At 42.7% G+C, this 16,040-nt stretch overlaps 1 protein-coding gene across 1 annotated transcript; it reads right to left on the bottom strand.

Moving 5' to 3' along the window:
- Positions 1 to 7,711: 7,711 nt before the first annotated feature.
- Positions 7,712 to 12,297, bottom strand: GIMAP6 (GTPase, IMAP family member 6). Its single transcript, XM_012806505.2, has 3 exons — positions 12,069 to 12,297; positions 10,037 to 10,169; positions 7,712 to 8,555 (listed from the first exon to the last, which is right to left on the bottom strand). Exons 1-3 carry the CDS (start codon positions 12,069 to 12,071, stop codon positions 7,912 to 7,914), a joined length of 780 nt encoding a protein of 259 aa, XP_012661959.2. The 5' UTR covers positions 12,072 to 12,297; the 3' UTR covers positions 7,712 to 7,911.
- Positions 12,298 to 16,040: the final 3,743 nt, after the last annotated feature.

Below are 16,040 nucleotides of genomic sequence, written 5' to 3' on the forward strand. Positions count from 1 at the left end.
CCAATGTACATAACCCTATTATGAAATTAATTTATAGTTTTCATATGAAATCTATAACCTAATAACAGCCTAAAAAATGAAATTTATATTCTACACTTAGTAGATTTGACATGTATCCTTGTAAAATGCACTATAGGTATGGTCTGACCAATTACCCTCCCTCTACTCATCCTTCCTTCTTCCCTCCCCATCCTCTTCCTCCTTCATCTTGGGCTGTAGTTGGATTATAGTTTTCATATGGAAGTTTGATTGATTATAAATTGGTTTCATAGTAGAGCTGAGTACATTGGATACTTTTTCTTCCATTCTTGAGACACTTTGCTAAGAAGAATATGTTCCAGCTCCATCCATGTAAACATAAAAGAGGTAAAGTCTCCATCTCTTTAAAAGGCTGCATAATATTCCATGGTGTCCATATACCACAATTTATTAATCCATTCATGGGTCTATGGGCACTCATTCTCAAGTGTTTCTAACTTAACATTTCACCCATGAACCTAGAGAGTCAAAATCACTCCAGAAACAGGCTTGCACTCATATTGCTCCCTGTGTCAGAGCTCCTGAAATCAAGTTCTCCTACTTGTCTTTGTCAGTGTCATTTCCTGGGACTGATCATCTGTGATTGTTATGGGTTTGTAATGTGTAGATGTCAAATATATGATAGTTCTGGAGGAGGAAGTGAACAAACATTGTTGTAAATTTCTTCTCCTGTGTATGAAGTAGTTTAATAGTACTTGAATATAGACTATGATAAGTTAAAGAGGTATACAACCCCCCACCCCAAAGTAGCTACTAAAAATACTACAACACAGATCCATAGCTAATAGATCAACACAAATGGTAAGAATGAAATCAAAAAAATGTGGCCTCCAAAAGAAGGCAAGAAAAGAAGAAAAAGGGAACAAAGAACAGATGTTACAAAACAAATAGCAAGATGATAAATTTAAAACAAAGTATATCACTAATCACTTGAAATTCAGTGTCTAAATACCCCCAGTTAAAAGATGATTGTCACATTGAGTTTTAAAAAGGAAGATACTACAATATACTGTATGCAAGAAAGCCAGTCTAAATATAAAGACACAAATATCTTAAAAGAAAAGGGATAGAAAGACATATGTCATCTTAATACTAATAAAAGATGGCTGAAGTGGCTGTCTTCATGCCAAAGTTGATTTCAGAGCAAACAATATTTCCAGGAATAAAGAATGCAATTCATACTGAGAAAAAGGTCAATTAATCAAGAGGACCTAATGATCCTAAACTTATGCCTCTAATGACAGAGTTGCAAAATATAGGAAACAAAATTTGATAGAAGTACAAGAAGTAAATGAATCCAAAATTACAGTTGGAGATTTCAATTCTCCTCTTTCAAACATATGGACAGAAATTAGTTAGTATATCGGAGACTTGATCACACTATCAACCCAATAAATCTCATTAACGCTGGTAGACTATTCCACTCAACAATGGCAGAATAGCCATTATTTTAAAGTGCACACAGTATATTTACTATTTTAAGGCAACAAAAATTATCAGTAAAGTAGAAGTATTAAAATAATACTAAATTCATCCACTGAGAATAACAAAATTAAGTTAGAAATCAATAATAGAAATACATCTGAAAAAATTCCCAAATATTTAGAATCTACATAACATACTTCTAGATAAAGATGTCAGAAAAGAAATTAAAAGAGAAATTAGAAAGTGTTTCAAATGAGTGCAAAACAGCACATCAACATTTGTGGAATTCATTAAATACAGTATTAGAGGTATACTTACATTGCTAAATGCTTATAACAGAAAAAAAGGAAAATTCTATATCAATGAGATCAGTTTTCACATTAAGAAACTAGAAAAAAAATCATTTAACTCAATATAAGTACAAAAAAGGAAATAAGCATTAAAATGAAAATCAGTAAAATAGAAAACAGAAAAACATAACAAAAATTGGTAAAATACAAAGTTGCTTCTTTGAAAAGATCGACAAAATTGATAAACTACAGGACAGAAGAATGAGGAAAATTGTGGAGGGGATACAAACTACCAATTATCAGGAATGGAGGCGATATCACTATAGATTCTATATAAATTAAGATGAATAACTTAGGTCAATAAATTCAACAACTTTGATAAAATAGAGAAATTTCTAGACTATCAAAGTCACTCAAGAAAAAATGCATAACCTGAACATTCTTATATTGTTAGGAAAACATTGTGTTCACGGGGGGAAGTGTTCTTTTTTTGGGAACTGAGAACTCTAAACCAGCAGAACCCAAAGCTACGGGAAAGGAAAGACAGTTCTGTGTGGCTCATTAGGATTGATAGTGAGAAGATCCACTCCCATAAACATTGGCTTTCAGACCTGAATCCTGAATTTACAGACAAGAATTCCAGCTACGTGAGAAATCAGATTTGGACTGGTCTCTAGTATGAGCACATGGCACCCCCTTATCCCAGCACTGCAAGGTGTTGTCACTCAGCTTAAGCTGGATGTGAACCACTTTAAAAATTAAAAAGCCATTCTACTCTTACATTAGGCCAGATTTTATAGGATTATAGAGAGCAACATGCTGAGACCAGTGAATTCCATATTCATGAACCCAGGTTCACCTCCTGTTTGGTGTAAAATGAGTTTCCTGTTCAGAACAGGAATGGACTCAGTGAGCAGGAGCCCTTATTGCTGAGTTTGTGCAAAACCTTCAAGCCAACCACCATGCAGTGAGCCTACTGGGCAAGGAGAAGTGAAGCTGGGCAAAGAGGCTGGCTGATGTGCACAGAATGGGTTGTCTTGTCCACTTAATAAAGGTCCATCTCTACTGAGCTCTCTTTGCTGAGCATTAATGTGAGATATACTTGTCCTTATATTCTGCATCCTTCTCTTGAAAATCTCTTTATTATAAGGCATAATTACAGCTTAATGTCTGTAGAATCTGTAGTAATGTTTTTATTCCCATTTGTGATATTGACAATTTATAAAGTGTATTTTTGCCCTTTTTATTTATTTACGTAGGTAGAGGCTTATCAGTTTTATTTATCATTGCCAATGAATCTATTTTTAGTTTTGTTTTCTCTTTTGTGTTTTTTTTCTTGGCCTTCTGTTTCGTGATTTCTTTTCTTCAGTACATCCTTTATTCTCCTTACTTTTGGTTCAGTATGCTGTTTCTTTTCTAAAATTTTAAAGTGATATCTCAGATGATGCTTTAGATTGTTTTCATTTCTAATATGTCTTTAATGTGAAATTTTTGTCTACACATTGCTTCATTGTGAAAGCATTTAGCCTAAACATAGTGGTTGTTACAAATGTAGACCATCACGGATTCACATCCTGTTTGCTGTAAACTGAGTTTCCTGTTCAGAACAGGAATGGGCTTAGTGAGTGGCCGCCCTTACTGCTGATATGCAAAACCTCCATCCTAACCACCATGCAGTGAGTCTGCTGGGCAGGAGAAATGTAGCTGGGAAAGAGGCTGGCTGATGTGCATAGAATGGGTCATCTTGTTCACTTAATTAAGATCCTTCTCTACTGGCCTCTCTTTGCTGGGCATTAATGTGAGATACACATGTCCTTACACTCTGCTTTCCCCTCCACATTATTATAGGCCACATTAAAACCACATTATTGTAGACCATGATTACGGCTGATTATCTGTAAAATCTGTAATGATGGTTTTACTCCCATTTGTGATGTTGAGAAATTTTAAAGTATATTTTTGCCCTTTTTATTAATTCATGTAGGTAGAGGCTTATCAATTTAATTATTTTCAATGAATCTATTTTTAGTTTTATTTGTTTTCTCTCTCATGTGAGTTTTTTTCTTGGTCTTCTGTTTCAATGATTTCTTTTCTTTAGTACGTCCTTCAGCCTCCTCACTTTAGGTTCAGCATGCTGTTTCTTTTCTAAATTTTTAATGTGGTATCTCAGATAACTCTTTAAATTGTTTTCATTTCTAATATGTCTTTAATGTGAATTTTTCCTTTACACATTGCTTCATTATGAAAGCATTTAGCTTAAACACAGTGGCCGTTACAAATGTAGACCATAACAGAGAACTTTCCTATTTGCAGTGATCCCTATAACCCAATAAAGAACACTCACTCATTAGCGGTCTGGTAGCACAAAAGTACTTGAAATAAATACAAATATATATATATATGGAGAGAGACAGAGTACTTTGTTGCCCTCAGTACAGTGATGTGGTGTCACAGCTCACAGCAACCTCCAGCTCTTGAGCTTAGGTGATTTTTTTGCCTCAGCCTCCCAAGTAGCTGGGACTACAGGTGCCTGCCACAATGCCTGGCTATTTTTTTGCTACAGTTTGGCCAGGGCTGGGTCAGAAACTGCCACCCTCATTATATGGGGCTGGTGTCCTACTCACTGAGCCACAGGTGCTGCCCAATCTTCTATTTTTTAATCAGTTTCTTCTCCTACCTCTATAGTAAAATAGAATAATATGTACCTTTTAGCCAAGTTTAAGCTACAGAAACAAAATATAATCCACATCTTTCTTTAAGTGACGCACTTCAAAATTACAGACATGCTTTCCATACCTGCTGTTCTTTTGGACTTGCCTTTGTTCGTCTTTCACTGAGGATCTGAGAGGTCTTTGTTTAGGTTATATTGTTCTGGAATGGTAATTATCCTTTCTGTTGCATGACTGATTCCATTGTCTTATTCCCATTTTTAGAGTAACCATTCTGTCCTTATATAGGCCGTCCTTGTTGGTGCAGAAGATAAGGTTTTATTATTTTTTATGGCTGGATAGTACTCTATCGTGTGTGTATACCACATTGTCTTTATGCCGTTATCTGTTGATGAATGCTTAGGTAGATGCCTTATCTTTGCTGTTGCAAATACTGCTATGATAAACATAATAGTGTAGCTATCTTTTGGATATAATGGTTTCTTTTTCTTTGGCTAGATACCCTGTCATAGGATTGGTGGGTCAAATGGTAGTTTTACTTCTTTGAGAAATTCCCATAGTGTTTTCCATAGAGGTGTACTAATATACATTCCCACCAGCAGTGTATTAATTGTTACTTTTCCTCTGTATCTTTGCCAACATCTGTTATTTCTGGCTTTTCTTTTTTTTTTTTTTTTTTTGGCTGGGGCTGGGCTTGAACCCACCACCTCTGGCATATGGGGCTGGTGGCATAGTCCCTTGAGCCACAGGCACCACCAGGCTTTTCTAATAATAATCCTGTTGGTGTAAGATGGTATATCACTGTGGTTTTAATTTTCATTTTCCTGATGATTAGTGATTTTGAGCATCTTTTCAAATTCACGTTGGCTGTTTACATGTCTTGTTTTGAAAAATGTCTGTGGGAATTGGGGGAGGTTGGGTAGAAGGAGTGTAATCAGTGGTGGGACCATACCTACAGTGCATCTTACAAGGGTACATGCCTAATTTACTAAATGTAGAATATAAATGTCTTAACACAATAAGAAAATGCCATGAAGGTTATGTTAACTAGTTTGATGAAAATATTTCAAATTTTTCACTGTATATAAAACCAGTACATTGTACCCCATGATTTATTGCATTGATGTACACAGTTATGATTTAATTAAAAAAAAGGTAAATGTCTGTGAAGTCTTACAACTAAGTTCATGAATTTGCTCATCAGATTATAATCAAAGCCACTATAATCTAATCAATATTTTATTCCCATAGGAGTAGAAAAGTAGAAGACATGAGGAGAAATGAAATTTCTGGCATAAATCTTATAGAGTATGAGAATTGAATATATGGCAAATGCTGCATTTTCGGTTCAGTGGGGAACTGACCCCTTAATAAATGGTTGTAGCACAAAAAGGTCATCTTAGCTACAACAAAATAAATCTATCTGTTCTCCTTGGAGACACTTTTATGAAACTTTCAGCAAAAAGAAATACCCATCTGCTGTTTCTGGGGAAGATGGGTGATGGCTTCAGAGTGTGTGGTGGGGAGGCGGTTGCAAGATGTCAGGACAGCAGACCTGAGGTTGCGTCCTCTTGATTTGTGACCATTCCCCAGCATGGTCACCACCACCTCCACTTTCCATCTCTCCCAGGAAGAGGTATCGAGATAGAGACCCTCTGCCCCACAACCTGAAGAAAAGGAAAGAAGAAAATGCATTTGGGGGCATTTTCCCCATTTCCTCCTATAATCCTCTCACCCATTGGTCAAACTTGCCAGGCATGTCTTGAGCCTCAAAGTAGCCAAGGTGCATCTGAGGTCTGAGAAAATTCTCAGGCATACAGCTTCCTATTAGAGTCAGATCCAGGCCAACATTCTGTTCCCTTCCTGTCCTGTCCAGTATTGCTTCTTATTAGCCCTATGTGTGGGAATATTCTTCCAGGAAGACACCAACGGGCAGTAGATTTCTCCCATAAAGGGGCAGGCTGCCCTACAAGATGTTTCAGTCTCTCAACTGCTTCCTTTGCAGGTCCCCTTTCTACCCTGCCTCCTTCCATTCAGCTTCCACAAACACTTGCCAGGGAGCCCACTGGCACACTCAGACATTCACTCCCACTGCCAAGGGTGAGAGTGGGGCTGTAGGTGAGATAAAGCAGGTTAAAGGCCTTTGCCTTTAACACCAGAAGGCAGCCATCAGAGAGGGCCCTGCAGTCCAGAAAGAAGGGGAAGTGCCAGATATACATTGTCCTCAACCTAAGTCTACCTGGCACCTCTAGTGGCCTCCACATCCTATAGACAGGGCTAGAGTCCACCTTCTTGACCAGGGCCTGGTTTCTGGATGCCCTGCCCCTGATCTCACTCATCTTTCCCATTAGGAAGCTCCCAAGGGACATTCTGGTGATTGTTCAAGAGTGAATAAAAGGGGTGCTCCTTCTGCTCCTCCCTGTACATGCTCCCTCTCCTCCCCAGCAAAGGATTCCTCCCTACCCACTTCTCAGAGCCACTGCCATGGCCATGCACTACCCACTGGACACAGCAGTGGCCTTAACAGTTCTTGCGTCTGCCCCCTTCACAGGCAAGGATGAAATCTGTTAAGTCATCCTGTTAAAGCTCACACGGAGTTAGTTGGTGGGTCAACCTTGGCTAGGAAGCTGTGGCAGTCACAGGGAAGAAAACCTACACTTCAGAAACTTCCACCAGAGCACAGACAAGTACCCCCAAGAAATGCAATACCATGAGATGGAAGGGCCCTATGCAGACAGTGTGCTGCTGGAGAACAGAGGAGGAAGGAGGACTGATAGACCTGGCATGAGAGCTGGGCACTCTGGACCCGGTTCTCCAGCCCCCTCCCCTCTCACCACACCAGCCACTTTGACCTGGGCAGTGCTTCACGGAATAGAGAGAGCAACAGGGGCTGGACATAGGGGTGCAGGGGCTGAGGGAATCCCTGGCTCAAGTCCTTCATGGGCTCAAAGGGTCAGGTGCTGGTGAATTTTCTGACTCCTCTCAGACCTTCCTGACTTTCTGACTTCCTCTGAGCCTTGCCCCTCGGTGGTCTGTCTTTGCTGTGTTTCTTCTTTTTGAAGACAAGAGTATCATTTTGTCACCCTCTGTAGGGTGCTTGCTGTGGCATCACAACTCACAGCAACCTCAAACTCTTGGGCTCAAGCAATTGTCTTGCCTCAGCCTTCCAAGTAGCTGGGATTACAGGTGCCCACGACAACGCCCAGCCATTTTTACAGAAGAAGGTCTCTCTCTGGCTCTGACTGATCTCGAACCTGTAAGCTCAGCCACCCGCCTCGGCCTCCCAAGTGCTAGGATTACAGGCATAAGCCATCACGCCCGGCCATTGTGTATACTTTCTTTTGGTAACCAGGCCCAGGCTGAGTTTGAACCCACAACCCCTAGTGCACAGGTCCAGCGCCCCTACCACGGAGCTACAGGTGCCTAGCTGTAGCTGCTGCTGCTGCTGCTGCTGCTGCTTCTTGGAGTAAAAGATCTTGCTGAGCGTCTCAAAGAAGCAGAGGGCTTTGCTGGACCTTCAGGGAAGCCAGGTTGCTGTAGCAGCAGCCGTCATTTTCCCACAGGATCATCTCGACCGTATCCATGAGCTTCTGCAGCTGCGCCTCCCGCTCAGAGACGGCTGCCCGGTTGCTGAAGCCGCAGTGGCGCTTCGAGCACTCGATGTACAGCCGGGCCAGGCCCTGGTTTTCTGTCTCTAGCAGGTACTCCCCCAGGGAGTCGCCATCCAGGTCTTCCACGTGGGTGAACACCAGCACAGTGTGAGCCAGGACTCTCTGCCCGAAGACCTCCTGCAGGAGCCGCACAACCCTCAGGTCCTCGTCGCAGAAGCGGCCCAGCTGCATCACCAGCAGCACCGCGTGCGGCCCCGGGGCGCAGGCGGCCAGGGCCCTGCGCACCGCCTCCGGCTGCACACACGGGGACAGAATGTCGGGTGTGTCGATCACCTCAAGCTCCATCCCGGTCCACTGACGGCTCCCGCTCTGTACTGCCTGGGTCACCTGCGTGGCGCTCAGCTTAGCCTCAAACTCGTTCCTGCCCAGGATGCTGTTTCCAGTTGCACTTTTCCCACTTCCGGTTTTTCCCACCAGCAGGAGCCGCAATCTACTTGGCCTCTGGTCTTTCTCTCTTCGCTCTAGCAACATGAAAAGAAAGCAGAGCAAACTGGGGTTAGCTCCCATGCACTCCGTTTATCCTCATGGGAAGCCCCTGGGAACTTTACAGTAGCTCAGGAGCAGGTTGTCCAGGGTGGGGTAGGGACACAGGTCCAGCGTGCTTACCACGGAGCTATAGGTGCGCAGCTGTAGCTGCTGCTGCTGCTTAAGGGCCTAAAACCCACCCTAGGCTCCGTCCTCAGCCTACATCCTTGAAGTCGGGTCTGAAATTTCTTACCCCTCGTCAGCCAGGGGAGAGATATGGAGATGCCAGCCAAATGCTGAGAAACCTAATACCAAGAATTTTAGGTGTGACCAGAGCAGAAAGAAGGAGGGGAAGTCCCTTCTCATGAGCTTGCAGGTTCCAAGACCCAGAGCACATAAAGAAATGACAAATAATAGTTGATCTCCAAGTCTGGTCCTCATAGACAATGTTGATGGCTTCCAGATGATAAAGTGCTACACCTCCTGAAGGCAGTGTTGGCTCTTTTTTCTCCTGAATTTCTTTAGCACCACAGGTGTTGGTGCCTGGGCTGTCTGGCCCACTGCCCAGTCTTGGCCATCTTCCCCCAGAGGACTGGAAGGGAATTTGAGTGAGTTGCAAAGGTCATCCCTGTACACCTAGCCCACTGCAAAGGAGGAGGAAGATGGTAACTCCTATTTGAGCAGCCTGGAGCCAGCACACACCACTAACTTTAACTAAAGCCAAATAAATACATCACTTGAGCTCTGGGATGTTAAAAGTAATATCAAACCTTGATTGCTGTAAGAAAAGGTAAAACAGGTGTTATCACACATATGGATAATTCCCTAGGTGGTAGGTTGATATGAATTTTTCCAAATGGCTCAGACCATTTAAGTTCATAAAGTGAAAAATCATTTATATTAAAATATATAATGAATCCCAACTTATTTTTTCTGGCAAGAAAATAGATGAGTTTCCAGCATTCCTAAATTCTGCCTTCCCAGCTTAATGATGAAGTTGGGCCCATCAGAAATTAAGTGCTGACCCTTCCCTCTTGGGAGGAGGGACACGGGTGGGAAGGCTATGCCCAGTTCTGAGGCAACGGCAGAGGACGTTGCACTAGTCCTCACAGTGGTGCTTTCAAGCCTTATGCCCCTGATGGCTCTCACTTGAGTCAGCCAAACACCCATGCAAGATCTGTTGGCACTCAAGCCTTGGTCTGAGGCCAGTTGCTTTCCTGAGGAGGAAAGTCCAGAATGTGGAGACCCTTTTCTTTGGTACTGGCTTGGAGATTTGGTGAACAGTGCTACTTCTCACTTCTTTTAACTGCTATATCTATCAGAGGGTCTTTTTCCTCGTTTTTGGCAGGTGAGAAAAAATGGGCCCTCCTGTGGTGGCTGAGGTAGGACAATCTCTGTGATAGGGGGACATCTGCTTCCTTTCAAAGAACAGCATATGGTAGAACTCTGTCCCACTTGCACATCTAAGAATCCTCACCTGCACCAGTCTCATGTGTTCCTTCTGCAAAGGAAGCAGTCTTACTGTCTGACGGTTCACCTGTAGGATCCTGGGACAGTTCTCCTAGAGGATTGTTCAGGTGAATTATTTCATATTCTTCTTCTTCCTCCATCTAGAGAAAACAAGAATATGTTTTACTTATTTTCCATCTGAGTTTTCAATATGCATCTACTGTTTGCCTTTCTCTTGCCAGAGGGAAGTTTTTGACATTAATGTGGGGTAGAGTGGGGAATGAGGGAGGAGAGGGAAGGAGGGGTCTGAGACATTCTTTGCCTAACTTTGGGGACCCTACTTCTGCCCTCCTCAATACCCTGTTGTGGTCTTTATCATGAAAAGTATGAGTGGCCCAGAACCTGAGGAATGGATGGAATTTGGATAGATGGAGGGTCTAGAGTTGTTGGAGGAAAAGGAGGAGAAGGAGAGCCACAGGATTGGAGGGCAAGAATAGGCAAGAAGTCACTGGGAAGGGCCAGCTTGGTGGGCCTTAGGAGAAGGCTTGGCAGTGAGGACTGCAGGAGGCCAAGCTGGGTGGCTAGTTGTGAGGAAGATAACAGCAACTAAGACCTTTGTGGTGCACTGCCACAAGGAAGTCAGAGCCCCCTCAGTGCTCAGTGCAGCCATAGTTAGGTCTGCCTGGGCCTCAACCTCCCATCAGTGAGAATATTGGCCCTGAACCAGATACTTGTGAAGGTCTGTTCTCCTGTAAGATCCAGACACATTTTATAAGTTGTTTTTGGAGCAACTTGTAGTCCTTTGTACCAGTTAGGCTCCCATCATTCTAAAATAATGAAAGAGCAATGTATCCTTGTGTCACAGATTTACACATTTCTCTAATCAAGAGCCTGTAGTGTTGCATCATTCTCCGGCATTAGAGAGGAAACAGCATGACCCTGACTGTTTTACAGAACAAGTAGAACATTCAAAGCCAGATAAAACAGATCTAGGTGAAAGTTCTGGGGTGTGAGAGAGCCTAACTCTGGGGGTACCTCAGCAGACACAGTTTTCTTACTGCCACAGCATAGTTGGGCGTTCTCTGTCCACTGGCAGACACTCTGGTCCTCTCCAAGTCCCTGGAGCTAGCTGGTGGGGTGGGGGTGGGGGGGAGGGTGTCAGTGGGTGTACTGCTTTATGTTTGGTGTCTTTCTGCAATACAGGTCAGCTCTAAAGTGACAGGCTGTGAATGGAGGCAGTCTAGGAAGGTCTGGTGACTTTCCAGGAAGTGAAAATAAGCAGGACTGATAAACAACTTCACTCAGACCTGGACAGCCATGTTCTGGGAAGAAACAGTGTTTCACCTTTCTAAGAGAGGTCAGTGCCTCTTAAATCTGTGAACTGGTAGCCTGCAAACTGTGGCCTTTCCATCTCTTTGTCCCTGTCTTTCTTATATCCCTGGTGGAAACCGAGACAGCTCTTCACCAACATAATTTCATTCCGTATATTAGAGAGAGGGGTGGCTCAACAAAAGACAAAGACTGGGTGCAGCATGACTGGGGGCGAGAGGCACCTGGGAGCAAATTTCAGGGACTCTGCACCATGTCCTCCATGGCCCAGAAAACTGATCTGCACCCGAGGTGCCTTGCTGCCTCTACCTAGACCCCACCCTAAACAGCACCTCACATATTGGTCACACTTTGTATTTGTTGTCTCTACCTCAGAAGATGGACAACCAACTTTGTCATGTTGTTCAGGAAGAAAGCAAAATTCACAGAGGTGTCTTGCCAAATATTAAGCAGTGAGATTGCTGCAAAGCACAAAGTTTTCTTGACTTGTTGGTCACAACTCTTTCTGTCAAATCATACACACACACACACACCACTTCCACACACATACACACCTACGTTAAACACACAGATATACACAAAGCACATATTACTCCCACAAACACACATACACATCATGCACTTATACATGTAATCATGCACAGATATACCTATACAGCACACACACCACTCCCACAAACACACATATAGAACGTGCATACATATATGTAAACACACACACTCAGACTTACCATTGGGCCAACCCACAGCAGAAGGAAGGTCCACGTTTCCTGTCTCCTGAGCCACACACTGCCTCTCCCTTTAGGTCGGTCTCTCTCTTTGAGTCCAACACACAATAAGCTCCTTGTGGGAGTGGATGGAGGATGCAAATGAAAGCTTCCAAGGCCAAGGTATAAGAAGACACGGAGGACAAAGCCAACGTTTGCTTACATTTTTTAGCAAATTATCCTGGAGCTAGAGAGCTTAGCTAGAGGACTGGTCTTGAAAGAGGAGCGTCCTCTGAGAGGGAGGAGGAACAGGAAGTGGCAAGGCGGGGCAAGTCAGAACGTCACACTGTTTGTACTTTGCAGCCTCAGAAATAGAAACAACAGAAACAATAGCAGTGGGATTCTCTTTATCCTGAACCAGGATTACTAGAACTCAGAGGCTTAGACAGCAGCAGATTCCACAGCAAAGTTTGTGTCAGAAAAATGATTTTTTAACTGATCTCTCTTTTTTTCTGAACCTTGCCCACTTCCCAGAGAACTCCTCTCCTTCAGTATTGGGACATACATTCATTGTTTGCTTTCTTCCACTAACCTCTCTTTCCTTTAAACATTTTCTTTTAGAATGAGGTCTGATATTCATTTTAATGCAATAATCATTGATAATTCCAATGTTTATATCTCCTGTAAGATTTGCATTCTAACAAATGCAAAAAGATGTCTAAAATGTAGGATTAAAGAGAACACTGTTATAGTGAAGCATGGTATTTTAGACACAAAGGGAGCAAAAGACCTCACTGACCTCAAAAATACATTTTCTAGGATGTACCAGTAGGTCTGACTACCTTAATGAAAAGGAGGCCATTGAATAAAGAAATTGAAAACAATTGAGCATAAGTAATGGTATCATTATCCTGTAATTTTAAAATGTTAAGATTCTCTTAAAAATATCACTTCATCTAATAGAGTAGTTCTAATTTTCTCTTGTTCTACTTTAGTTGCTACCCATGGATTTACTAGAATTATTACATAGTGTATATATCTCCTATGCCCTACTTTAAATTATTCCATAAATGCCCTAACATGTTTAATTCTTACAAGTAATGTGTTGATCTTTACCATTCCCTCCATGACCTAAGTAATTAGAAGATTATTAACTTCACCTATAATTGAAATTAACCATCTTTTTTGAATTCTAATGGTTGCCATTTTCTGAAAGCTGACCTTGGAGGGTTGCCCAGACTTGGAGCTGATGGAATAGACATGAGATCCACTTATCATTCAGCCATGAAGATTTTGGAAGTGTTTGTTATTGCAGCATAACCTGGCCTAACCTGACTGATACAGAATGTAAATCAGATTTTTTTTTTCTGACTCTCAGCAAAAAAATCACTAAATCACTTTTGGTGGTTTCTAGAGAAATGTTCATAGTCTTTGTGAATTTTAATATGGAAATCCTGAGGCCTGAGATCAAGGTGGCTTTACTATAGAGACGGTTTGCATATATTTCCATCAGAAACTGACAAGGGATACTGAACCAAGCCCACTTAAGCCCCCTTCTGAAGTCTCTGGCTTAATCCAGAAGACCCCCATCTGTAACTCACTTTACAATTGGAGTTGTAAATTAGGAGTCCAAATTTAGGCTCCAGAGGCTATGGCTGAGATCTTCATTTGCCCTCAGGTTTATCAACCTTCCCGTATAGTTTATGGATTATGGCTCCCATTTAAGTTTAAGTTTTGAAGGCAGGGCTCCCAGTAGAGGAAGAAAACTCTGGGCATTGAGGGGAGGGTAGAGGGAGATGCACAGGTTAAATGACAGCAGCTGGGCCCTGGCCCTGGTATCCCCACTCTTCTAGCCCCTGGGGTCAGGGTCAGTACCTCCAATGTGTTAGGTCTAATCACAGGCAATGCTTATTCTGCTGCAATTCAGGGTCCCCTTTAAAAGTTTGTCCCTAGGGGAGGAAGGAAGATGGCTGACTAGAAGCAGCTTTTGCCAGAGGCTCCTGATCAGAGAGAGAGATTCTGGACAGATGTGGACTCATTGAAACCAAATGTGGGGAGCTGAGCTAAGAAAGAAGATACACATGTGCACATCATCTCTATGGAGGCAAGCTATGACCCCAAGAAAGAGGATTCAAGAAAACAAATTCCAGGTACAAAGCCCATCTCCAAGAGGATGAAAGACCCCTCCCCCAAAGGGAAGGATCACTATGGGCTCTTTGCATGTGAGCAGGGGACAAAAGACCTCTCATTTTACCCCATGGGGGAAAGTCACTAAACATTAGGCCTCCTCCAGGGAGGTTGCACCTGTGAGCCTCAGCATCATCCTGCCTGGCATAAAATTACACAAATATTTTCTCTGCAATTCTGAGCTCCTAGCCCACCCTTCCTCCCTCACCTGGTGGTCTGAAGGTATTCCCCTTGCAGAGCCCAGAGTGTTTGGTCATTCCCTGAGAGGCCTGTGCCAATGGACAGCAGCACACAAACAGTGACTTGAGTGGAAGTGGGGGCCCGGGAAGAGAGGGATGTGTGGGAGAGAGATGAATGGGGGTGGTGTGTGGCAAGTGGAGGCAATGATGTCTTTTTTATGACTTTGGTAGGTGATCTTTCCTGAATTGGTGGCTTATCAGAGGGGATCAGTTCCATCCCCTCAGGTTTATGGGATGGAACTGCTTGTGGATTTCTAGTACTAGGTTGCTAGAAGCCCTGTGAATGCTCCCTGTTGAGCAGTGATTGTAGTGCCTGACAATCTAATGAGAATTCTTGACCTGGGCTATTCACCTGGGGACACTCTGAGGTTGAGCAGTGGTTGTTTTGTAGTGGGAAAGGACTGATTGACACTTTCCATCTGTTGCTGGTGAGGGGTGGGATGCCACAGTTGCTTGTATCTCTCCCCAGCTGAGATTTCAGTCGAATACTGCTACTTATTAGGGGAGAGGTTGGCTGACTTCACGATGGAGCCAACTTCTACTATCTCACCAAGTAAGGCCTCAGAGTCTCCAGCTGTTGCTCTGAAAGGGACCTTCATATGGCTGTAAGACTGTGGTTCTCAACCTTCCGAATGCTGTGACCCTTTAATAAAGTTCCTCATGTTGTGGTGACCCCCAACCATAAAATTATTTTTGTTGCTACTTCATAACTATAATTTTCCTACTGTTATGAATCATAATGGAGATATGTGATATGCAGGATGTATTTTCATTGTTACAAAGGGGTCGTGACCCACAGGTTGAGAACCACTGCTGTAGGAGAAAAGCCACAATCACAAGCCCCAGCTCATTGGTAAAAGGCTGTTTAACTCTACCTTCTGGAACCCCCCAATCCAATCTCACCCTACCAGTTTTTAATTGCCAAATTAGAGAAAATATTCATGGGGTGGAAACAGCAGAAGAACTCTGGCAACATGAATGATCAGAGTAGATCAACTCCCCCTCCGCCCAAGGAATGATGAAGGAGATACAACAGAAGATGCCATTCATAGACACACAGCTGAATTGTCAAAAATAGAATTCAGAATATGGATGGCAATAGACTTAATCTATTCTAAGATGAATAGAATTGAGGAAAAGATGGCAATAGAAATCCAAAGAATAGTTTAAAAGTTGTTTCAAGGAATTAATGAATTCAAAGACAAAGTCACCATGGACATAATGAGAAAAGATACAGCAGAGCTCAAGAAACTGAAAAAGTTTTTGAGGAGCTTCAAAGTATAGTACAATCCCTCAGTAATAGAGTTGACAAGGCAGAAGAAAGGATCTCAGAAATTGAAGGCAAGGCTTTTGAACAATCCCAAGCATTCAAAGAGTCAGAAAGATGGAAAACAAGAACAAAACATTCCCTGAGAGAGTTGTGGGATCATTCCAAAAGATCAAATATCTGACTTATGGGAATTCCTGAAGGAGAAGAGGATGGTCCTAAAGGCACAGATGCTCTACTCCAAGATATTATGGAGGAGAATTACCCAAGCATTGCAAGAGACACAGAAATTCAAATGGTATA

This window comes from Otolemur garnettii, unplaced genomic scaffold, assembly GCF_000181295.1.
Source record: "Otolemur garnettii isolate 467f Iridium unplaced genomic scaffold, OtoGar3 scaffold00053, whole genome shotgun sequence".
Classification (NCBI taxonomy): Eukaryota; Metazoa; Chordata; class Mammalia; order Primates; family Galagidae; genus Otolemur; species Otolemur garnettii.